Raw genomic sequence first — 26686 nt, forward strand, 5'->3', positions numbered from 1 at the left:
CATGATGGGATTGGTGCCCTTAGAAAATGAGACACAAGAAAGATGATCTGTCTATCATGAGGGGATATAGCAAGAAAGCATCTGTTTGCAAACCAGGAAGAGGAAGAGGAGAAACTGACTATGTTGGCACCTCAATCTTGGACTTCCAGCCTCCAGAACTGTAAGCAACAAATGCCTGTTTTGTAAGCCAACCAGTCTATAGTATTCTGCTATAATAGCCTAAACTAAGAAAGATAGTCCTGTTCCATTTTACAGATGGGTTTACAGAGGGGTTAAGTGACCACCCAAGGTGATGATTTATTTAGGTTACACTGAGGTATCCATTGAGAACAGAGAAAGTAGCACCATATGATGGGTTTGGATTAACCCCAAACAATATAGGCACAAGTAAAGAAGTCCCAGTGACCTAGTGTAAGGTGCAGCTGACTCTGTATCTGGTTGGCCCAGACCTTCTGCGGAGGAGATTGAGCAATAATAGGCTGTCAAAGTTGAAGGTTGACCAGAACAGATGCTTCCTCCGGTCTTACCTGAATGTTTGTTTTTTCTTTTGGACGCACCACACTTCTGAGTAAACCACATCTTCTCCTCTAGAATTTACTTAGAAAAAAGTTGAAGTGTTAGAGGACGTGAAGGTACTTGCCTCTTGTTTGAGCAATTTCCTCCTCCCCCAGCCTGTTTATTCTCTGGAAGGACTAAACCTTCTGGGTCTGTGTGTAGTTCCTCCTCATCTCCAGTCCCAGATCTTTCCCACACCAACCCTTAGGCCCAGCCAAAGCAGGGTGCCGTTGGTCCTCACCATTCATGTATACTGGTTGCAGTTCTACCCATCCTGGTACATTGTGGTAAGTGGGATCTTGGGGGTTTGAGCCTGAAGAGCACCTGTAAGATACAGAAACACTGATGTTTCCCAGGAAGCTTGACAAAGTGGCTATGGTGATCACTCTCAGTGAGTTTTTACCACAGATTGGCAGTCAAGTCTGGAATCATAGAAATATATAACAAATGGTCTGTGAGTATTATATTATGAATCATGAGAAATTAATACTATATGTTTTTCTAGACTTTGTGGCCACTGGATATAATAGGCACCATGCTTAGAACAATATTAAATTAGTTCTATTTTATCCACATTCTACAGGTAAAAAAGAAAATGGAGGTTTTATAAGGTGAAATGACTTACCAAGATCATGTGACCAGAAAGGGGAAAACCCAAAATTCAAACCAGGTTCCAGAACCTCTACATTCAGAGAGATCAGTCTCAGAGAAATCAGCAATCAGAAAAGGTCTTAGGAACTCTGGATGGTTTAGATACTGCTACCACTGCTACATGGGCTTGCCCAGGGATAGTCCGTAAGCCATGGCATGGCTACTGAAGTCAGCCTTAAGGATCCAAACAACGGCCCCTTCTTGAGTTGTTAGAGTGATTGTATAAGGAAGTGAGTTGATAAATAAAAAGTAATTAATACTTGATGTGAGAAGAAGGCCTATACAGTTAAAATGATGGATGAGTAGGTCCTGGGAATTTGCCTTGAGATATCCCAACGGAATTGGCAACATGAAGTGGGTACCACCCATCTCAGCATCATACAGCAGAAACTGGGCTCTTGGTGATAATCAGGTTCAATTCCATTTTATACCCTGGGGGAATTTCATTAACTACATAGAAACACAGCCCAGGTCCTACCTGGAGGGGTCAGAGGCAGCCTGTTGCCCTGTAAAAGAAAGCACAGGGGTATTAGATTTAGGAAAAGGAGAACTTCTCAGGGGTCCCAGCCCCAGGAGACTTACTTAGAAATTACCAGGAGTTGCTGTCACTCAAGTCTGAATCCTTCTTTGCTATTCCCAAGGAAGGTGATATATTGGGCTAACGCTACTAAACTACTGACCCTGGCCTCCAAAGGGGTATGATTATAATGTGAAATAGGAGTCCACAAACAGAAGGCCTTTAACTTAGAGTTTTTAAAGAATGATCTTTTTTAAAAAAAATGGCAGGTAGTTTAATAGCTGCAGGCAGGAAAATAGACTTTATCATCTACAAAATTACTGTACATATAAAAAATCACTAAGTTACCAAATCCTATTTGGCCTCTGTTTTTGCCTCTGATTCTCAGAGTTGAAATCATCCTTTTCCCATTGCTTCGGGGTCTTCGTGGATACAGAGGGAGATACACTTCTGTTTATGAGGTTGGATAAGCTACCTCTCATCAAAGCTGGTTCTGCCAATAGGGCTGTTTCAGCAATTTCAGATTTGGTAAAGAGGGCTTTGAGGGACCCGATGGGAAAGGTGAAGGGTTGTGGGATGGGACAGGAGGAGCTTTTGAGAGCCTAGGATATGGTCCCGTAGTCAGTGTGGGCTTGAGAGAGATGAAGGGATGGATGGTGCAAAGGTGAGCCAGGGAGCTACCCACCTGCTTTCCTTGAGAACCAGGAGTGGAGCAGTAGTGCTGCGGCCACAAGGCTCACCCCACTCAGCAGCCCCCCAGTGATTCCCGAGGCCACAGGACCACTTCTGCTCTCCGTGAGCCCTGAGGGGGAGACACCATGTGTGAGCCCAAAGAGAAGCTTGTGGCCTTAAGCTGCTCTGACCCCTGAAGCTAATGCCTGGCCTGGGAGAGAGAATGAGCCTAAATGACCAGTTCCTGAGGTCAAGCAGGTGCTGGTGAGGCTCAGGACATGGCTCCTGTCTTGTGAGGTAGTTTGTTGCCATGCTAGAGGCAAGGGCTGAGCGTCAGGATGGAGAGTGGCCAGTGAGAGAAGAGCCAGCTGACGAACCCTATGTTCAGAGATGCTCTTTTTCCCCCCAAGTGCCATCACTTGAGAAACGCTTTGGAATGTAACAATTTACAGAGCTACCAGCTTAGCGTACTTGTACCTGAGAAGCACCCTCTTGGTAAAGCATGGCAAGAATGATCAGAGGGTCCTTGGAGGAAATTTTTGGCTCACATCTGTGGCTTGAGCATAAGAATCTTACCTGTGATGAAAAGTGTCACCGCCTCACTGCGCTGAGCCCCCAGGCCGTTGTCAGCCTCACAGGAGTAGTTTCCAGAATGTTCTGCAGTCAGGGAGAGGTGGAAAGATGCCCCTCCTCCAGAGGGAGCCAAGCTGTTCCCCAGGGTGACGTCCTCATGATAAAACCAGTACAGGATTGGGGAAGACCCTCTCAGGGCCTCACAGTGAAGCTCCACCTCATCCCCCACCACAGCCTGGGCCCTGGGAGTCCTGAGTGTGAGCACAGGGTGGGACACTGGAACTGAGATAAAACAAAATGCCCATAGAAGTTTCTTGCTTCTAACATTATTTGTAAGAAAGGGAAAAGTATAAGCAAATGAGTCAGATCTCAATCTCTGAAAATAGATTGAAACAAATGATAATTACTTTGATCTATAAATACCTTTTAATGTATAGAAATATTCAATAGAAAAATGTAAAAAGTGTACTAATTGATGAAAGCTTAAAATAGCCAGTAAATACAAAAAGACTTTGATCTTCATTATTAATTACATGGATGCAAATAAAAACAATCATAAAATACAATTCCTTTTCCTTCATATCTGATTGGCATAGCCTAAATGCCTACTGGGTATGGAAAAACCAGGTACCTTGTTATTTGACAGGTGAGAAGGCAAATTTGAGACACTTCTTGGACAATTTGGCATTATCTACCAAATTTAAAATACTTAAAAACTTGGACCCAGCAAATCTACTTCTAGGACCTTTAGGGATACTTACTCCATGCAGGTCAAAATTATTTGTACAAGGATTTCTACAATAGCTAAAGATCAGAAACAGTCTAGGAGACCAAGTAATGCAATAATGAAAGATATCCAAGATGTATAGATATATTTTAAGTGAAAAATGAAAGTTGGATAACTATATGTGTAATATGATCCTATTTTGATAAACAAATTCTATGCCTGAATGTTCATGGAATATTCATGATGAATACTCATGAAAGAGTTAAGAGGTGGTAATACTAGGAAGAGAAGTTAGAAAGAGATCTTTATGTTCACTTGTACATAGATGTTAGAAATGCAAATTAGTGCAACCACTCTGGAAAGCAGTGTGGAGATTCCTTAGAAAACTTGGAATGGAACCACCATTGGACCCAGTTATCCCACTCCTCAGTTTATATCCAAAGGACTTAAAATCAGCATACTACAGTGACACAGTGACATCAATGTTTACAGAGGCTAAATTCACAATAGCCAAGTTATGGAACCAACCTAGGTACCGTACAATAGATGAATGGATACAAAAGTGTGGTATATATACACAGAGGAATATTAGTCAGTCATAAAGAAGAATGAAATTTGCAGTTAAATGGATGGAACTAGAGAACATTATGCTAAGTGAAATAAGCTGGTTCCAAAAAATCAAAGACGAATGTCCTCTTTGATATGTGGATGCTAACCCTAACAAGGGAGGGAAAGATTAGAAGTTTCCTGGACTAGACAAAGGAGAATGAAGGGATGGGAGGGGGGATGGGAATAGAAAAGATAGTAGAACGAATCAGACATATCTTTTTTATCCTTATATATGAATACATGAACAATGTAACTCCACATCACGTATAACCACAACAATGGGATCCTAATTGGAACAAGTTATACTTATTCTATGTATGTATAATATGTCAAAATATATATATTTATTATACTTGATGGCAATGGTTCAAAGGACAGCTCAGAGAATAGACGAATTTAATTGATGGGGGCTATTTTCATTCATCCTGCTGTTCCTCCTCTGCCCCCGTCACCTGCGTCCTTCCTTTAAGGACCAAAGAGTGTCTCTCTTGAAAGTCTGTGCTAATGTTAGCATATGATTTTCTGGGGGGCGGCCATCAGGAATTGAACTCAGGGGCACTCAACCACTGAGCCACATCCCCAGCCCTATTTTGTATTTTATTTAGAGACAGGGTCTCACTGAGTTGCTTAGTGCCTCGTCATTGCTGAGGTTAGCTTTTTTCACAATCCTCCTGCCTCAGCCTCCCAAACTGCTGGGATTATAAGTGTGTGCCACAGTGCCTGGCAGCATATAATTTTAATAGGGAATGTGAATAAAATTTTTATTACTGGTAATGAAGTGAACTCAAGAATAGAGGCTCCTTGGAAGTCAATGAGCAAAGAACCCAGGTAAGGAATGGCCCAATATTTTGGGGAGCAGAAAATCCCATCCTCAGAATTCTTTGGTTTCTCTTTCATGTCATAATTTCAGGTCAGAATGTTGTCTATGTTCTAAAACTGTCTTCTCAGTATTTTCAATGAGGAGTATTGCTCACATTGAAGAAAAACTGTGCTGTCGGAAAAGTTGGGGTTCCTGAAACCATATCTCAGGAATAATCCCAGATATTCAAATAGGGGCTCTATAGAGGGGGAACTATGTTGGGAAGCCATACCAGAAAGCAGCCCTGAGGAGCCCCGCAGCTTCATTACTGCTAGAAGAGAAGGCAAAGACAGTTCTTGCTTGTGCTGCTGGTGGGCAGAGCCAGCTCACCTGTGACATTGAGAGTCACCACTTCACTGTGCTGGATCTCCAGGGCATTGTCAGCCACACAGGAGTAGTTTCCAGAATGTTCAGCTGTCAGAGAGAGGTTGAAGGATGCTCCTCCTCCAGAGGGGGCCGTGCTGCTCCCCAGGGTGATGTCCTCATGATAAAACTTGTACTGGATCGGGGGAGAACCTCTCAGGGCCTCGCAGTAAAGCTCAACCATGTCCCCTTCCACAGTCTGTTCTCTGGGAGCCCTGAGTGTGAGGACAGGGCGGGACACAGGGACTGAGGGAAGAAAAACAACCATTAGCTCTTTCTGGTTCAATATATTCACCTACACTAAAGACATTTCAAACAGGAAAACGCTTTTCTTAGTTTTTAATGACCTGTGACATAAAAAACCTGTGGAATCAGAACTCTTTTGCTGCTGCTAGTTGGAAGGGTCGACTTACTTGTGACACTAAGTGTCATTGTGTTACTGCGTTGGGTCTGCACACCATTGCTGGCCTCACAGAAATAGTTTCCAGAATGTTTTGCAGTCAGAGAGAATCTGAAGGACATTCCTCCTCCAGAGGGGGCCGTGCTGCTCCCCAGGGTGACGTCCTCATGATAAAAGTTGTACAGGATTGGGGGAGAGCCTCTCAGGGCCTCACAGTAAAGTTCAACCATGTCCCCTTCCACAGTCTGTTCTCTGGGAGCCCTGAGTGTGAGGACAGGGCGGGACACAGGAACTGAGGGAAGAAAAACATCCATTAGCTCTTTCTGGTTCAATATCGTCGTCCACAGAAAAATGATTTTCTTAGTTTTTAATGACCTGTGACATGAATCAGAACTCAACCTTTCATGCATTCTCAGAAACTTCTTCAGACCTCCCAAAACAATGACATCTGTGTAGTTATTATATATGGTTTGAGTACTTAGATATACAAACTCGAACATATTTGAGGAATCTGAAAACAGATTAAATTGACACCTAGGCATCTGACAAGTCAAAGATGATTGGGAGAAAAGAGAAATCAGTTCAATAAAAAACAAAGGAGAGGAGAGAGCTGTTGCATTGATAACCAGGGATGTAATTGAGTCTGGGCTGCTTCAGAAACAGCAGCCACAGAGAATGAGTATTGCAATGTATTTGCTCATTTTTATATTTATTCATCAAAATATAAGCAATATAAGCAATCCATAAGTCACAAGAACTGCTGTACATAAAGAATGTTCAATGGTGAGAAAGACTCAGACCCTTTTCTCAGAGCCTATAATCTAGAAGAAATGATAGGCAGCAATTAAACATAAACACAAATTTAGAGTTAAAACATTGATAATTGACACCAAAGATCAGGGTGCTAAGAAATGTCTGATACTGGGACTGGATTTAGTACCAATCAGCTGGGGAAAGCTTCCTCATGATGTTTGAAATTAACCATGGGAAGAGGGAGGAAAAGAGGGGATGGGCAGATAGACAGTATATGCCAAGGTCCTGAGTTGGGAAGATGATTGGCATAGGTGAGAGCAGCACTAAGAGAAGGCTGGAGAGCTAGGTGGGGCTTCCCAAGCTACGATGAGGATTTTGATCCTTCTTCTTTAAGCAATGGGATGAGAATTTTGACCTTATTATGCAAAAGGGACTGTAGTGGGGGCAGGAGTGAAATTGAAGGTAGTTAAATGTCACTGAAGTAGTTGAAATGATGATGGCTCTGACTAGGATAGTGGCAGTAGGGATAGAGAAGTTCCAGGAAATATTTAGGAATAAAATCAACAGGACTGACTATGAAGGGTAAGTGGGAGAAGAATCAAGGAACACTCCTCGTTTTCTGTCTTGTGTATTTGGATGAAGGAGGTGTGATGGAGCAGTGGATGGAGTAGGTTCAAGTGATGGTTTTCCTAGAGAAGAGAGAAATGTAGCATGTTCCTTTATAGGGAAGGACCCTATAAAGAGAGGTGCTAAGTGAGAAAGAGATAATTGGTTTCATGAATGAAATGAGAATGCATGAAAGGATGGAGTCTAGAGATCAAATGAAAATGTTCACTGACATAGGGAGAAGAATTTTCTCCACACCTTAGGGAAAGGAGGGATGGTTTGCTGGGTGGATAGAGAGACAAATACTCACCTTGATGGTAGGAATCAAGGGTGTTCTTGTCTGACAGATTAGGGAGGGAGTGGGGTGTTGTTGAACTGGGAGTTCTGTTGAGGTCTGAGAACGGTAGTGATAGAAGGAGTTGATAGAAGGATAGGAGGTCATGGTGAGATAATAAGTGCCTAAAATTGCCATTTTGGAGATGGAAGTGTGTGTATATGTGGGAGTGGATGACTGATGTGGGAGAAGGACAGGCCGCAGTGTTGGTAATAGACATAGACATAGACATGTGGTCATTAGAGTCATGAAATGAAGGTGGATGGAAATGGTCACTGTATCTAAATACATGGAGGTCTTCAGTGATCATGTGAGACAACCTGGTAGTTGAGTCATTTCTCAAATATAGCGATGATGGAGCAATAGATGGAGTCAGATCAAGTGGGTGGGACGAGGGGTCAGCTCATGACAAATGGGACTTGGTGATACTCCTGAATGGAATGCAGGAATGTCAAAAAGCAGGACTGCGGTTGGGAAATTTTCTAGCAAGTTCCTGAATGGGAGCCCAAGTTGCTCTGGCATAGGGGCAGGAGAAGCTAGGGAGAAATCTGTGAGTTTTCATAACAGTGGTTGCAGAGCATTGCTACTAAGGAAAAGCACAGCTAGAGAATGAAGGTGCAAATTCCTCAACATGAAAATCCAAAGTGCACCTGCCCTCCATGTAGCTGTGCAGACAGCAGGCCTGCCATGCAGCTCACAGTGGGTGGTTCTGTGGAGATGGAGCTCCAATCTTGCCTACTGGGGATGGTGGGGAGATGGTCTGTCCCTTTTGCTGCTGCTAGTTGGAAGGGTCAACTTACTTGTGACACTAAGTGTCATTGTGTCACTGCGTTGGGTCTGCACACCATTGCTGGCCTCACAGAAATAGTTTCCAGAATGTTCTGCAGTCAGAGAGACTCTGAAGGATGTTCCTCTTCTAGAGTGGGTCGTGCTGCTCTCCAGCATGACATCTTCATGATAAAACTTGTACAGGATTGGGGGAGAGCCTCTCAGGGTCTCACAGTGAAGTTCTATCACGTCCCCCACCACAGTCTGGGCTCTGGGAGACCTGCATGTCAGGATAGGGCGGGATACTGGAACTGAAGAGAGGAAACAAGTATACTGACATCAGTGTCTTTTTAAAAAATTTAAAACTATTCCTAATTAAAAAAAATGTTTAGAGAATTATACAAATAAATATGAAATGTTCTATCATTTTTCTTATTTTCATTTTTCAGAAGTTTCCTCTGTTGAGTTTGTGGTAATAACTTTCTAAACCTTTTCTACATATGAATACTCTTGCTCATATCAACACAAATAAATATAAAATCACATTCAGCAGATCACAATACACACTGGTTTATAACATGCTTTTTCCCCTACCAATATTTCATGAGCATCTTTCTGTGCTATTACTGAAAAATCTGCAACATTCACTTTTAAAAGAACCAACTTTATTGAGGTATAATTTTTATATACAATAAAGTGGAACTCTTTTATGTATGTAAACTTTTGTACAAATATTACCTGTTTTGCCAACAGCAGAGGATTCCATTGTGTGGACTTACTATAATACACTTAAGCAATTCTCTCTGAATGAATGTCATAATTAAAATTTTTTTGAATAATACTGCATTAAATAATCCTGTAGATATATCATTGTGTATTTGTGCATGTATTTCTTAGGATAAATTCTTAGAAGTAGAGGTGAGGTGAGGTATATGAACAGTTTAAGTAATGATAAATTGTTCTTCAAAGAAGTTGGACCAATTAACACTTGCACTAATGGCAAAGAAGTTTTTCCACACCTTGATCAGTTAGGTTTGTATTTATTATTTATTTTCTTTCTGTAGTCAATCTACTTGAATAATTCACTCATTCTTTTCGATGTGATTCTATAGGTTATTAGTTGGTTTTCTATGAAACTTCACTAACCCATTAATGAATTATTCAAAATTTTCAGAAATGATTTATAAAATGGAAAATTTTAAAATCTGTTATTAATTTAAAAAAATGTTTGCCCATTTTTAACTGACATATAGTAATTGTACATAAGTATGGGGGTACAGTGATAGTTTGATAATGTATACAATGTATAATGATCAGATCTGGACAACTGACATGTTCATTACCTCAGACAATCAATTTGTTTGGAAGCATCATTAATTTTTTTAAAATTGTCAAGTTGATTCTTCATTGTTGCTCATTATGAAATAAAAATGATCACAAGAAAATAATTGTTCTTTACTTCCTCTCCTGCTTCTGATTAGCTGATTTTTCAATTACATTTTTTACATTCTCAGTGTTTAATTTTCTATTCTTAACCATAGTTTTCATAATTGGTTGGCCACTGTTTCTATATCTAAATATGTGATTTTCAACCTTGTTTGGTACAATATTCTCACCTGAAAATATGTTTCTGAAGCCTTATTGAGAGATTCTGAATTTAATTTCTTTGTAGAGGAGCTAATAATAGGTAGTTTTGCCAAGTCCCTGGGCGATTCTATGTACAGCCAGGGTTGGGAACCACTGATCTACATGGGTTCGGTCCTCATTTTTATATCCTGTTTCCCCTCATTATGTATCTTTATGTTGATTCACATCTTGGTGGTCTCGAATTTTATCATGAGGTAATTTTTTTTCCACGAAGTTTTAATGTGCACTAAATTCCTTGAGTTCTGCATTTTTGACAATGACTTTTCAATTTGATATAGAATTCTCAGTTCTCATCCCTCTCCTGGAGATCCAAGTCTGGACGCCATGGCTCTCTCTTAGCATTGACTATTGTGCAAAGTCAAGGACCAACTTGATATTTTTCTGTCTGAGATGACTGCTTGTTTTTTTCCAACAAACCCAATCTCTCTCTCTCTACCCTCTTCTTTCCCCTCTGCTCTCTTCTTCTCTCTTACACACACACACACACACACACACACACACACACACACACACACACAATTTTGAAGTCTGATAACCTCATTAAGATAATCTTATGATGTACATAAGATGTACATATAATATGTAACAGATGATGTACGTATTTTCGTTTCATTTTACAGAATTTTCAAAATTACATCGTTGAGGTTTTTTCTCTAGTTTTTTTTTTTCTAACAGAGAATTTTCTTTTGCATTATGTATTGTGTTATTTTGTATGTATTGTATTGCATTATGTATTCTCTTCATAAAACTATTGTCATCTTTCTTCCCATTAAAAATTTTTTAGGGGCTGGGGAGGATAGCTCAGTCGGTAGAAGTGCTTGCCTTGTAAGCACAAGGCCCTGGTTCAATGCCCCAGCACCCCCCAAAATTTTTTTTGTTTAGTTTTAATTGACACATAATAATCATATCTATATATGGGGCATTGTGTGATATTTGATATATGTATATAATGTGTGATGATCAGATCAGGATAATGAGTTTATACATTACCCTCAAAAACTTATTATTTCTTTGTGTTGGGAACATCCAAATCTTCTCTACTAGCTATTTTGAAGTAGGCCAATTAGTTGTTGTCAGTCATAGTTACCCTAGCCAGGTGTGCCACAGAATATTAGGAATATTCCCCCCGTCCAACTGCACCCCTGTGCCTACTAAACCTCTTCTCCCCCACCACTTCCCAGGCTCTGGTAATCACTATTCTATTCTTCTATAAGACCAGTTTTTTTTTTTTTTTTTTTTTTTTTAGCTTCCACATATAAATGATAATATGCAGTGTTTGTCTTTCTATGCCTGACTTAATTTGCTTAACAAAATGCCCTCTATTTATCTATTTGTTGCTTTTTTGCTTCTGTGTTTCAGGTCTCCACACCCCCCAAATGAGATTTGTTCTTTTGAAGTGATCAAGAGAATAAAGGAAATAATCAAGATAATAAGAATTGACCTGAAGAATGGGAGAAGATATTTGTAAACTATTCATCTTGACCAGAAATTAAAAGGCAGAATTAGAAAGGGAATTCAACAGAAGAAATAAATACTCAAATTAAAAACAGAAAATGGTATGAAAAGACATTTTTCAAAAGAAGATAAAAAATGGCTAATAGATATATGGAAAAATGCTCAATATCACTAATCATTAAGGACATGCAAATCAAAACAGAATGGCTTACCAAAAAGACAAAAATAACATGCTGGTGAGGAAGTAGAAGAAAAGGAATTCTCATGTACTGTTGCTGGAATGTAAATATTAATGCAATCTTTAGGCAAACCATACAGAGGTTCCTTAAAAACTAGAAATAGAACTACCATATGATCCAGCAATCCACTGTTGGGTATATACCCAAAGAAATGGAAATCAGTATGTCCAAGAGACTTCCCTTATAATTTCAAATGCATCTATGCAAAGATTCCTACATTGGACTCTTTTTTTCTCTTGTAACTCATCCTTCAATGAATAAAAGTTATAGTCAGAGTCTGGCATTCGCTTGAGAATACTGCCTGTGTACATGTTTCCGTGTCCTCAGGTCTATTGGTAGATTTTCAGAAATTTATTTATCAGACCACATTCCCACAAGTCTATCTGTGCTCCTGTTTGGGTCCTTTGAACAAAGCAGATTATTCTACCAAAGGTCTGCCTGGCTCACAGTGAAGTTTCTCAGCTCACAGACAATTTTTTGCTAATTCAGGTTTATTTCTGTTCAGTTGCTATTATATGAAGTTTCAAAGATAGCGTTTTCTCCTTGCTCTCCCTCTTCCTTATCTCACCTCAGAACCCTGTTGTTCTTTGAGTTCCAAATGCCCAGTGCCACACATTGTTAGGCATAGGAGGTAGGAAGACCTATACTGATGAGGTGCTGTTGTCTTGAAGCACCTGTTGGCATTGAGGGAGACAGACAAGGACCAGGAAGTTAAGAGGTTTTTGATATTGTTAAATGTGAGTAGATAATAAAACCTTGTAATGGGGTAGAGGGTACGTTAAGGCTGGGGGGTCTGGCTTTGGAGTCCAGGTCTCAGGACATTTAAGAGTCTTATGTAAATCTATTTACCCAAGAATCTATATTGCAGCATGTCTTCCTTTGGTTATTCTTGATTCCCATAACCTGAAATAATTGCTCCCCCACGTCTGAATATTCCCAGTCTGTAGCAATGAACTCTACGTGGACTTGTGTTCCTAAGATAAGACCCACTGGCCATTCCAGTCATTTGCCTACACCAGACCCAATTTTCATTCACCTGATTAATTTCTACTTCCAAAAGTCCTGAAAGCTATCTCCTCTCACTCTCCCCTTTGATGGATGTCCAGACTGTCAAGATCACGCTGCCCCCTGCATTTCCCAGTAAGGGAGTCTGGTGATCGTGCGTAGGGCTTTGACAAGAGCTTCTCAGCCCTCTTCTTTTCCTCCAGGGATTCATGAATGACTGGCCTTTGGATTCCTGTTCCAACTCAAATCATAGAATTCTGGGGCTAGATGGGGTCCTAATTATTGTCCTACCTAACTTTCAAAATCAAGTGAAAAGAGTGAGTCAAAGAAAGTTTAAACATTTTGCACAAATCATGAATCAGTCATTTTCATGACCGGAGCTAGAACTCAGGTCTGACATATAGTTATACCAGACAACCCAAGCAGGGTGTTTTTCATGGATATTGGCTCATAGCCCCTGCTATTTGTATAATTGCTCTAAAAAGCTATTTTCTTAATTATGTGCCATGTAGTCCACATTACTAACTTGGCCATAATTGTTGAACTAGCAATGAACAGTTCGATTAAGAACAGTCCATGTAACAGGATTTCCAGTGGCCTAGGATAGGCTTAGAGGCTAGGCTACCCAACTAGTTAGACTAGTTAAGGACCATGTCTAGCAGTGAATCTGCAGAAAGCCTGGGTTTGTAGGTTTTGGGGCCAGCAGAAGCTTTGAGTCAATCAAAGTCATGGGGTAGGGAAACAGGAGTGAAGATCACTTAGGATGAGAAAAAAATGAAGAATAGAAAATGAAAATAGTAGGGGTCCTAGGAATAGAGAGCAATGGAAGCTTCCAGTTCAGTGAGTATCAATATAACCTGTTTCTGAGAAGTACATTCTATTCTGAGGGACCTCTCAGTTCTTCCATTAATCTGTCTATGTGGTCTTTCTTGTTTCCCTTATCCTTGGATATCTTTACAACAAATCCTCACCTACCTGAGGACACCAGCAGCTTCTGTTTCTTTTTGATATAAAATAGTCTGACATAAAAGACTCAAGATTTTTCTCTTATATCATTCTGCTCTCTAAAAAGAAAAATGTACTTTCACCCAAGTGTAAACAGAGGCAAATTTTCCTTTCCAAATAACACCTTCTTGATGGTCACATGGGGAACTAGGAGTTTATTACTTACGATGTGTATACTTTTCTGAATGTATGTGATACTTCACTAAAAGTTAAAAAATGTAGTGCAATTACATTTATACTTATTTATAAAGATGAGAGAAAACCCCAGAAAACCCAGGATCAGTTTCCTGGAAGCCATCTCTCCTTTCCTTTCACATTCAGTCCTCTCCAAACCTACAGGGAGAGCTATTAGCTGCTTGAGACTTCTTTGGAGAAATTGTTGTTGTTGCCCAGTATTTGCCCTTATGACTGTGCTTGCAGCTCAATTGTATGTGTTTAATGGAGAAACAGGTGAAGCATCTGTCCATCAGATGAAAGAAAAATTGACTTGGGGACTGAATGTAGAGGGCGCAAAGAGATGATTTGTGAAAATAATGTTTGACAAAAGCTGGGGGAGTCTCTGAGTTGTCCATAGGGGTCAGGCTGAGCCAGGGCTGGATGAGCCCTGAGGCCTGGGTTTGCTGAGAAGAGAGTCAAGAAGGGTGCTAGGCTGATTGTGATAGGAAACTGGAAGGTTTGCGCAGACTTGTGAAGGGGACTGTGAAAGAGAGATCTGATCAGGGATGGGCTGAGCAGGAAACTCAGGGCTTACCCAAGACGGACAGGCTCACTGCTTCGCTGCGCTGGGAGCTGGAGAAGCTGTTTTCCGCCGTGCAGTAGTACTTCCCAGAATGCTCTGCGGTCACAGAGAAGCCAAAGGATGCTCCTCCTGCAGAGGGGGTTGAGCTGCTCCCCAGGGGGATGTACTCATGATAAAACTTGTACAGGATGGGGGAGAACCTCTCTGGACTTCACAGTGAAGTGTCACCCAGGTTCCTTCAAGAACCTGGCCCTTAGGAGTGCTGAGGGTGAGGATAGGCCCGAGACACAGGGGCTGAGGGAGAGAAAATGAGCCAACAGTTACTTCTGCCTCTTAACTGTAGATTTCCATTATGGCCAGAGCAAATGCCCAGACTCTAGTCTCTACTGGCCCTCAGGGTGTTTTCAGCAACCTCCCTCACCATCTCTCCCCATCTTTCCCTGTTCCTCCATGCTGGTCTTCTCCAGTCTACTCCTTTTCCATCAGATCCCTGGTCTCTTCCCTCCCAGCTCCCCATATCAGGTTGACCTGACCCCCTTTTGCAGAGATGAAGCCCTCAGGAACAAGTTTCTTATCTTGCTGCCACCAGACCCACATCTTTACCCCTATCAGCTCTCAGGTCCTCCCCTCTGCCCTGTGACCTTGGAAGAGTTACTACCCTTGGGTCAATCCAAGTAACAACAGAGAGAGATTCTCTAGAGAGGAAGTTTATGTGGGACTAGCAGAGTACTGCAAGGGGGATACAGGCTCAGTAAACTATGGACATAGCCTGAGGCAAAGGGGAGAGGGCCTTATAAGTCAGTCTGTGGTTCTTGTTATTGGGCATGCATGCATAAGTTTCCTTCTTGTAATCTGGCTTTGTTTATTTTACCTAGGGCTTGACAAAAGTGACTCCATTTTGATTCTGACACCTGTCACACTTGCCTTTCCAAGGTGGATTCTCCTCAGTTTCTTGACCCCTATGCCCACCTGCCTCTATCCTGGATGTAAATTCTCTTCCTGTATCAGCTTATTCCAAACATGATTTGGATTTGTTTAATCTTGTTTAATCCTCTCCATGTAAGAAAAACAACAAAACAACATAATAGCAACCATGCTTGCATTTAATGTTTTCTCTCTCCTCTTTTCTGTGGACAGACTTCTACTGGTTCCACTTTTGTACCTTGAACTCATTTCTGTTTTATTACCACTGGTGTTTACCCTCAAATCTACTAAGTTTGGTTTTCATGTTTGTGAATATAATGATGATCTTCATAATAACAAAAGATACTTGCTATTATGATAGAGTTCTTTTAACTATAAGCCTGGCATATATATGTATTTGTTATATATAATATATAGATTTTTACATGTGTGAAGACATGAATCATGAAACAATTCCCTGAGGTAAGTTCTATAGTTGTTCTTATTTTACAGATGAGAACACTAAGGCTAAAAGAGATGGTCATACAGGTGATAAGTGGTGAGGCAACACTCAAACCCTGGTATTCTGGTTATAGTCTGTGTTCTGCTAAATAGGACTCTGGCTAAATTCAGTGCCTGAGATTGGGTTCTTATCCTCCATCATCTCTCAGCTTGGCCTCATCTGAATTGGCTCACTATCTTTTTCTTAAAGCAGTTTCTTTTTTTAGTTTCTGAGTGTACACACTCCTAGCATCTCTTCTCTCAGCTGTGGTCCTTTTTGGTGTCCTTTCTCCTCAGCTGAGACTGGCCTGGGGAGTCTGTTCAACAGTACATTCTCTTCTTGGGTTTTTGTATTTACTCCTGGTTGGTTCCTAAACTGGCTGTTCTGCAATTCATTATTCATACTACAGCTGGAGTGATTTTCTCCAGCATTAAAACTCTTCATGGATCCCAGATGACTCTTTGAATAAAGCCCAAGACTTTATTAATGTCTAAGGTGAGGCTGGCCAAACCTGCCTCCCCATCCTCATCCTGCCTCTCCCAACCTTTACTCTCTACTTCGGCCAGTGTGGACCCAACCTCTTGCCCATTCTTTGACTATTTCCTCCCGCACACATCTGGGTTCTTTATCACATGCCTTTACACAGCTTGTTTCTTCTCCCACCCTTCCTTTCTTTCCTAAAATGTTCTCTTTTATCCCTTAGGGTCTCAACTCACACATAAGGTGTTTTCAAATTGCCCATAATTCTCCTAAGAAAAGGTCTGCTCAGCTCCCAAGTCAGACTGATGAGCCCTCCCATTTGCTTCTGCAACCTCCAGGTATTTCTATCCCTCGGTTGGCATCTGTCCTATGACTCATCTGCATCTGCTGTAGACCCCAAGATGAGTCCATGTGGTCCAGTTTGATGTATCTTTAGATGTCAGTACAACATTAGGTGAACAGATGGGCCCACCATATAGCACTTTAAACATCTCTAAATGCATTTCATAATGATATCACTGTCTCCAATTTCCTTGTCTGAATGGTCAGGGACCCAGCTCCTTTATCTCTTCCATGTGAGCTCTCTCTAGAGGGTTTCCCTGGTCCTTTCTTTCATAATGTGCACATCTATCAGGTGAGGGACTAGATTCTGCCTTTTCTTCCAGAATGGGTCTGTTGTATTAGAGGAGGTCAAACTGAGGCTGATTCTAGACTTAACCAAAAGTGGACTGTCTGCCACCAGTACAGGTCCAAATCAGACTGTTTTCCTAAAATGGGGCCTGGAATTTGGTCATGTGAACGGCACAAAAACTGAGATTCAAGTCTTAACAGAACCCATTCAAAGCTATATGACAACTGCCTTTAAGAGCCTTGAGGGCATTAGACCAAAAAGCAAAGGTCAAGCTGTCTGGGGAACCTGCTTCCAGACCCTTTCTCTTCTGTGCCTCCTCACACCAATGCCCAATCAACTCTTAAAAACCCTCCAACCAGAGGGACATATTGGACTAACATTGGTCCTGCTGTCTATGTCTTATGTTGCTTGATACACTGTTTTAACAAATGTCTGATAGTAAAGGAACAAGAGATACCTCTGTGCTCTGGAAACTGAAGTTTATAGCTACTGAGCACAACTTTCTGATTTTCCTCCCCTGAGGATCCACAGGAAAAGTAGAGAGAAAGGGAAAATTTTGGGTTTCTCCTGGTTGGGGGCCAGGAGAGAGAAAACTGCTGTGACACATTCAGAGGTGTGGTGGCATCTGGGCTGCCAAGGAGCAGGATGGAGAGCCAGGGAGTGGAGAGTACATTAGGTTTTCCCAGGTAAGAAGCAGAGGATGCTGGGAGGTGGGAGCACATGTCTGAAGGGGTCAGGGAGAGAGGGGTGGGTTAATGGAGGAAACCAAGGCTTACTGATGATGGACAGCCTCACAGCCTCGCTGCGCTGGGGGCCGTAGCCATTGTCAGCAGTGCAGTAATAGTTCCCAGAATGCTCTGCGGGCAGAGAGATGCTGGCAGACCTCTCCTTCCATGGTCTGGCTCCTATCTCCTGAAGTAATACATTCTCGTGAAAAACTGATACCAGATCCGGGGAGAACCGCTCTGAACTTCACAGCGAAATGTCACCTGGGCTCCCTTACGAGCTTGACCCCTAGCAGGACTGAGGGTAAGGACAGGCCGAGACACAGGGGCTGAGGGAGAGAGAATGAGCCAACAGTTACTTCTGTCCCTTAACTGTAGATTTCCATCTGTGGCCAGAGCAAATGCCCAGACCCTAGTCTCTACTGGCCCTCAGGGTGGTCCAGCAACCTACTTGGCCTCTCTTACCAACTCTCCCCTGTCCTCCATGCTGGTCTTCTCCAGCCTATTCCTTTCCCTTCAGACCCCTGGCCTCTTCCCTCCCTGCTCCCCTTGTCAGGTGACCTGACCCTTTTCACAGAGGAGATGATGCCCTTGGGGCCACTCACTAGGGTTGGCCTCAGGGCTCTGACCTTGACCATTTTCCCTTCCAGATTCACATACTCTTGGACCTTCTCTCTCTGCTCATACCCTCTTCCTGTGTCCATTCTGACCATCTCTTAGTCCCTGAAGATTCTTAAATCAAGGGACCTTGTCAAGAGAAGGTGCCCTAGACCAGTACTGATTCTAACATTCTAATTGTTTTAATTTTCATTCTTAAGAGACATTTCACTTAAACTGCAAAGGAATTTGTAAATATGAAGGATATGGACATATTCCTAATTACTGAAAGTTTTCCTTAATCTCTATTTCTAAGAGTTTCCAAAAGTTCCCACCGCCCTCAGTCCCTTCTTCTGTCCTTAACTCTTCCCCTGCTACACTCTCACTAACTCCTGGCAGGTTATTCAGAGCATTGGTTGTCAATGGCCCCTCCCACCCGACTGCCTGTGGTCTTCACAGAGGAGTCCTGTGTTCAGTTTGATAATCCAGTCTTCGATGACACTCAGCAGAACTCACCCTTCCGTGGCTCGATGGTTACCAGTTGGCTGGTAAAACTTCTGTGACTGTTATTGACTTCACAGTAATAGTCCCCAGCATCACTGGCTTTCACCATGGGGATCCTGAATTCTGCTTCCGAGGCTACGTGAATCTTTGTTCCCTTCCTCTGCTTGACTCTTTTATACCAGGAGAATGTGATGGGCCCTGGGAGCCTGTCTACTGAGCAGATTAGCTTCAGCTTCTGTCCTTCAAACACGGATTCTAAGGCTGGTACAGTGTTTATCTGGACATTGGCAACAACTCCAAAATAAATAAATAAATAAATAAAAACATATGTGAGCCTCTTAGCAGTGGGGGTGCTCATGGGTAGAGAAGAATCACAGAATGGAAAGGGTAAAATCTGCTGCTTTCCTACATAAGGTTAGGCCCGAGGTAGGGTTACCCTGTCCTTGGGAAGAAGGGGACAGTTGGAGAGACTGTGGTCCCCGCTTGGCCAGGAGGCCATCTACTTCCTAATGTTCTTGTGGAGAGTCCAGACCAGGAATAGAGGTAACCCTGTTCACCCTGCTCTCATGTCCACTCACACCTTGATAGAACATGGCCAGTCATCCAGAGGTGACATCTGGTGCCCAAACAGCTGAATGAAATGATGAGGGTGTGCAGGGGGCAGGGAGACTTGGCATCAAAGGGGATTGTCCTGGGGATTCAGTGACAGCAGCAGCTAATTGGAAATGAGACATTATGGACATATTCAGTAAGTTTGCCCTTGAGCAAACCCTTTTTAGCCTTTCTAGCATGTCAGATATGTGGACATAGGAGGTGGACCAGGACAGTCCCATCAAGCAGGCTAATCTGTGATGGGCATGGCTTTTGGTAATGATATTAGTTTAGGACAGTGCTTTTGAGTTATCCTAAGGTCTTGAAGAACAAAGAAAGATAATTGAACAGTTGGAGAGAAGAACCTGAGGATGGGGGAGAAACTTTGCTAGAAATTACTGTGCCTTAAGTATTGGATAATACCCTCTCCACCTTCTCTGAATTGTTCATCCTTCAACTAGTGACCCAAGAAACTCCTGTTTTCTGTAACTGCAATATTAATAGAATTTATTCAGTTTACAAGAAAATGTCATAGAACTTTCATTTTGTGTTTTTTAGGAACAGGAGTAAATTTATGGGAAATGCTGTTACTTTCATTCCCTGCTCACTCAGGGAAGTGGGCACCTCAGACCATGTGTCCCTTCCTAATACTTAAATATATTTCCATAAGACAGACCCAAGTTAATGAAGGGAAGCATTTGGTCATTAGTTAAGAGTCATGCTTGAAAACCTATACAATTTTAGAAACTTAGGAAAAAGTGAGAATGGCATACCACTATTCCTAGGGACATCAAAATTGGAACGGGTTATTCCCCAACATTTTGTCCCTGGATTTTCTTGTTCTTAAGCACTCTGCTCCAGCATCTAGTATTCTAAGTCTGTCCATCTGGCTGGGCAGAGACCAGTCAGCCCAGCCATAGCTTATGGCTATAGACTAGCAGGAAATAAAGGACATCAGGGAAGACAGCTTTAAGAGAAAGAGAGTTGTACCTAAACACATTGAAAGAAAAATGCACCTTGTTTCTCTTTTTTTTTTTTTGCTCTAAGTTCTGCTAAGATGTCCAGAGTTGAGGTCTCAGCTTTCATTCTCACAAGGGGAAGAGGCATTTTCCACATGGACCAGCACCCGAACTGATGTGCAATTCTACACAACTCTTCCAGTCTCATCCCCTGAAAATTCCAGAACCCACTGATACTCACTCTGCACAGAAATGGAGGACTTCTGACTCTCTTTCAAACATCCAAAGTCAATGTCTTTGCCTGGCATGAATAGAACCCTGAGTCTTCTCTCCACATGGCAGGAATCTGGAGCCCTGGGGAGCTGCTCCAGCCTGACCCCAGAGTCTGACTGTTTCTTAAGAAGCGGAACTGGAGCTGGACATGTGACCTCTGCGGAGGGACCTGGGTCTCACAGGTCAGGGTCAATGGGCTTCCCTCAGTGGGCTTATTGGAGCTGGTTCTCAGCACAGGACGTGGAAACAGCACTGCAAAGGAGGATCAGAGGAACCCCCAGGGCAGTTTGGAACTGCACTGGAGAAAAGCAGTTCCTCTGCAGCACCAGCTAGCAGTTTTGTGGCACCACGTTATTCAAATGAGAAAGGGAAGCCACTTTTGAGTTCTAACATCCATCAGCACAAAGCACAGTTGTGCTTTCTCTCAATGGCATCGCAGTCCACCCTCTTCTTCCTAATCTACTTCTGCAACCTCAGGAACCCTCCTTTTCACTAACCCTCTTGCAAAACAATGAAAGCCTTACCTTGGACTTGGATTCTGACTGTATTGGAAGAAGCTTCACAACATGTTTCCTTATATCCAGCACAGTGATATTCACCATTGTGCTCCAGATTTGCACCATTAATATGCAATTCAGGGCTATTATTAGGTAATATTAGGGCTTCATTATTCTTGTAAAATACCAAAGTATTCAGTTCTGTTTTTGCCCTTGCCCGACACCTTAGACGCACGGACTCTCCTTCAAACACATCAAGTGGGCCCTGTAGGATCAGTGAGGCTGTAGGACAAACAAGACCAGTTATTTGGTTCATCCCATTGTTCCCTCTTTCCTTTCATTATTATTCCAAGGATTCTTAAAATAATTGTCACTTTTTTCTGATTTTAAAATGAATTCATGCAATTTGAGAAAAGTTGGAAAGTAGAAATATAAGTAAAAAGCATCCATCATCTTACTGCCCATAGATGCTTCCAGTTTTTTTTTTTTCCATGTTCAGGTAAGTGAGAGTCTCTGTGTATTTTTCTTTTTTATGGAATTGGAATAATTTTTATATATTTGATAACTTGCCTTTCACTTACTATGCTATAAATATTTTTTCTCAGTAATATCATTACTGAACTTGATTTGCAATGGCGACAGTTTTCCTTCTGTGGCAGCAATGTAATTCATTTAATGAGTCTTCTTTTCTTGATCATTTAGGGTCTTCCATTTGGGAAGATATATATTTATGATCATTTTAGTAGGTAAATGTTTAAGAGAGGAATTGTTATGTTACTATGCTGTTTCCTGTTCACTAAATTAAGGGCATTGTAACAAGGGTGATACTACTTAAACTTCATAACAGGTGGTTTTGGGACAAACAGGAAATTCTCTCTCTCTCCATCTGTAGCTATAAGTGTGACAAATCCTTATGCCAAGTTACCCTTATGCCATAAGTAATGTGGCTTAAAACTATACAACTTTATGTACAGGAACTGTTCAAATAAACTTCATTCCCAATTTTTTTTCACCTGAGCAGCTTATAAAACATACTAATTCTTGGACTGCCCTCCCATAGGTTATTCATTTTGCAATACCCAGACCCTTATACATGCTAGGCAAGCACTCTATCACTGAGCTACATCCTCAGCCCTTTTAAAGTTTATTTTGAGGCAGCGTCTTGCTAAGTTTCTCAGGCTGGCCTTGAACTTACGGTCTTCCTGCCTCATTCTTCCCTGTAACTGAGACTGTAGGCATGTGCCTCTGTGCCCTGTACACCTATGCATTTTGATTCAGTAAATATAAGACAGGGCCTGAGTAACTGTATGATTAAAAACCTTCCCAGGTTTTCTGGGTGAGATCAAACTTTGGAAAACACAGGGTTAGCCAGGCATGGTGGCTGGTGCATGTCTATAATCTCAGTGAATCAGGGTACTGAGACAGGAGGAGTACAAGTTCCAGGCCAGCCTGAGCAACTTAGCAAGACACTGTCTCAAAATTAAAAATAAAAAGGGATGGAAATATGGCTCAGTAGTAGAGCACCTGTGGATTCCATTCTCCAGTACTCAAAATAAACAAACAACTCCCAGCAAGAAACATGAAACTACAACATCCTCTCTCTACACTCCCCTGGGTGTAGAGAAATTTATTCACTCTGAAGAAATGGTAGTATTTGGGTCATCCATAACCTTTAGCTATAATGTGACAATGATATTCTTCTGGATACACTACTTGGAGTCACTGCCCATAGGGCTGAATAACTTTTTTCTGGATAATTTCAATTTTCTTAATTTTTATGGTCAAACTTAAGAAGTTAATTCTGTTCCCTGTACACAGAGTCTGTTAACTCCCTTCTTGTTTAACTATAAAGTGGAACAAAATTGTTCATTCCTGAGTTGACCAAAGTGAATGGTATTGGCAGCTTGAGAGAAAATGATCTGAAATAATTTCTAAGGTTTTTATTTCTTTTACTTCTGTCTCACCTTTAGAGAAGTCCAAGTGCACAGTGTTGCTTTCAGGCAAGTCATCAGCCTGGCATTTGTAGTCTCCAGATTGATGGACGTTTAAGGTGCTTGCTCTGTTTTTTAATTCTTCTCTCCCAAGGTACCATTTTGTTGTCTGTGGTGAGTGGGAACTAAATCCTTTGCAGGTCAGATCCATGCTTTCGCCTTGGAAGAAAACAGTCCATGGAAACTGAAGGGAAATCATGGATTTGGATGGAGTTACTGAGGAGAAGGAGAGAGAAAATGAGTCTGAGGTGGCAGTGCCTACAGTCACAGCAGCAGAGGTTCTTGTGGAATAGATGGGAGGACCTAACTTTGGACAGCGCCTAAGAGGCTCCCTGAGAGGGTCAATGATCACTCAAAGCTGCATGTCAACCAGCAGCACTCACCTACCAGGGGAAGAGCGAAGTAAAGTAGCGATGAGCAACATGAATTCAGGAGGGATTTGCTGTGATGTCTATGGTTAGTTATCTGTCATGGAAGTGGGTCATAGAGAAAATTACTCTCACCCCTGACATCTTATCATGCTCCTAAGCACGTGTACACATGCTCTTTCTCTCTCACACACACACAAAACCCCACAGGCTTAGAGACATTAATCCATTTTGAAGAAATTGTAGTGTTTGTGTCATCCATAGCCTTTAGCTGTTATGCGACAATTACATCCTCTGGATATGCTACTTGGAGTCACTGCCCTTTGAACTGAATGAGTTTATCTAGATAATTTCAGTTTTCTTAATTTTTATGTTCAAACTTAAGCTAATTCCATTCCCTATCTGATTATAGACATAGCTTATATAGGCATTGTTAAAATCACAACTTTGCACTCTCCCTAAAAGAATAGGCAAGTTAATCAAGGGATTTTGGTACCCGAGAAAAGCTTGAGACTTGCCTAAAAGCTTCATTTTATAAATGATAATTCAAATGTCCAGAAAACCCCTCCTTCATAGCTAATTATGGCAGAACAAGAAATGGATAAATTCTCTATTGGAATCCTGAAGGGATCTAGGGTGCAGCTGAAGCGGCTGATTTGGGAATTGGGAGAGGAAATGTAGGGTTCTTTTTAAAATTTTTTTTTTTCAACTCACCAAGTTGTTCACTGACAGGAGCTGAAATAAATAAATAAATAAATAAATAAATAAATAAATAAATAAATAAAGAGCCAGAGGTTAGCACGGAGCATGGATTCTTCAGTTTTTCAAAGATAATACATTTTCCCATTCCTTTATCACTTCTTTCATTAAAAAAATTATTTTAAAAATACTGTTACCTTTCAAATGTACTACAACATATGTCTTGATATATTCTAACATAAATTTAAAAACTGGTATCTGAGACTATCATGCTAATGAAATAAGTCAATCCTCCCAAACCAGAGGCCAAATATTCTTTCTGATATGTGGATGCTAACTCACAATAAGTGGGGAAGGGAGGGAAGAATAGAAGTACTTTGGATTTGACAAGGGGGAATGAAGGGACGGCAGGAGGATGGGAAGAGGAAAGACAATAGACTGAATCAGACATTACTGTCCTGTGTGCACATATGGTTACACAACCAATGTAATTTGACATCATGTACAACCAGAAGAATGAGCAGTTATACTCCATATATGTCTAATATGTCAAAATACATTCTACTGTCCTGTATAAGTAATAAGAACAAATTTAAAAAATGATATCTGCTAGTAAAAAGTTAACCAGTGGGAGAAACAGAAATAAGATGCCCAGGAATATAATAAAGGGTCTAAATACAATAACAGAATTACACTTGAGGGACCTGGAGGACAGAAGGCTACCCAGCCCAGTGTGTAGAGTGTGTATGTGTGTCTTGAAGAGGGTGAGTAACCAGGGAACGGTCCTGAAGGAGGTGATGCTCGAGAAAACTATGAATGAAAAAATAAGGACCCGCCAGGCGAGGGGTAGTGTTTGTGCAGCAAGAGATGATGGGAAGAGTGATCAAAACAGGGAGGGCACAGGACTGAAGAAGTGACACTGGTGTCCAGGAGTTGGGCGGTTCTGGAAGGCAAGGCAAGACAGGAAAAATAAGATTAAAAGAGGGAATGCAGGGCCTGAGGAGGGAGGTCCATTTTTATTACAAAAGCCCCCAGGAGCCATGGAAAGGTTTCAAGGAGGAGCGTGACAAGCTTAGAATTGGACACCTAGGTGGAGCACTCTGACAGAGGGCGTCCTTCCATGGGAGAGATGTGCAGCATCCTAGAAGGCAGGGTGAGAGTGATAATGGTTAATTTTCTCCAGATTGTTTATCCAATAAGGGACATTTATCTTGATTATTCATGATTATAACCATTTTACAGACCAGAAAGCTTAATATCTAGTAGGTGGCAGTTCAGAGTTTTGAAACCAGATCCTATTTGACCCCCCAAAGTGAATGCTCCTGGCCATTCTCCTATCCTATCCCTCTGTGTTATGCCACACCAGGAGGTGCTTCTATCTCTGGAACATTCCAGCATCTCATGCACCTTCTATCTGTAGGGCCCTCTTTTCCTACATCACATCCACTCTGTTCCTCCCACTTCCCCCTCCCATTCCTGCTTTCCCTCTGAGTTTTGTGAAGTCTTTACCAGTATTTCTTGTGTAGTTTATTATCTGCCCACACCATCCATTGCAAGTTTTGCCTCCACAATTATTTCACTGGGATCTTGTTCCATAGCTGTTTATTGCACACTGGTTTTGCTAGATGCTCTTCTATAGCTGAACTTCCTGAGCACAGAAATGGTATCTCCCCTATCCTCTCATCATTTCCCAGCATCTGGTATAGTGCTATCCACAGATAATAACTAATTTTTGCCAAACAAATTATTAATAAACATTAAATTCTAATTTTTAAACCTTGGCAAAAATCTAGCCACTTTGTAGCTATGACTTCATAGAGAATTAAGCACAGCCACAGGCACCAAGAGAATGTCATGTGCTTTAAATTTTGCCTTGCCCACTGTACCTACCCCTGTCCCTACTGTGATCTCAATCTGTCAATCATTGTGGTGACTTGCCCTTTAATGCCCAGGACGAGGATCTGGCTTTGTCATACAAGTAACAAATGCATCTCCTTTCCATAAAAGAGAGCAGGCTGTTCTCAGAATTAAACACTAAGAATAAGCAGGCAAACACATTTTTCTAAGGTTTCATGAAAGTTTTGTTAAGGAAAAATGTAAGTGAAACCTTAATTGTCTGATTGCTATGAATTCCTTCTCTGTAAGATTGAAAGATTTTTCCATCTGACCACTTTCTTTGAATTCACTAGAGGAAACCCTGGCCTGTACAGTAAAGCATTAAAATACAGTCTCCTTATGTGGGAAAGACTGTCAGAGCAGGGGCTGGGCCCCAAGAAAGGATCAGGTCCTGGTGGAGAGAGGAGCTTCCCAGACCCCAACCCAGGCTCATGTTGAGTCATCTACTCACCCAGGACCAGTAGAGTCATCCACAGCAGCATGAAGACTGGAACCACCAAGAGCTGAGACTCAAAGACAAGTTTTCTCATAACAGTTTTGATCTTGATCTTACAGTCAGTACACTGTTCACATCAACCTAAGTAACACATCTG

The 26686-nt window shown here is 41.6% G+C and overlaps 1 protein-coding gene across 1 annotated transcript; it reads right to left on the minus strand.

The window, feature by feature from the left end:
- Positions 1-608: 608 nt before the first annotated feature.
- LOC306665078 (Fc receptor-like protein 5) lies at positions 609-26686 on the minus strand. The gene is made up of 14 exons (XM_079146339.1): positions 26545-26686; positions 24213-24233; positions 23104-23346; positions 21167-21421; positions 20650-20894; positions 17770-17905; positions 14490-14681; positions 8420-8698; positions 5940-6218; positions 5494-5772; positions 2972-3250; positions 2409-2525; positions 1685-1712; positions 609-879 (listed from the first exon to the last, which is right to left on the minus strand). The coding sequence occupies exons 1-14, from the start codon at positions 26621-26623 to the stop codon at positions 693-695; spliced, it is 2619 nt and encodes an 872-aa protein (XP_079002465.1). The 5' UTR covers positions 26624-26686; the 3' UTR covers positions 609-692.

This window comes from Sciurus vulgaris (genome assembly GCF_902686455.1).
Source record: "Sciurus vulgaris genome assembly, chromosome: 1".
Lineage (NCBI taxonomy): Eukaryota > Metazoa > Chordata > Mammalia > Rodentia > Sciuridae > Sciurus > Sciurus vulgaris.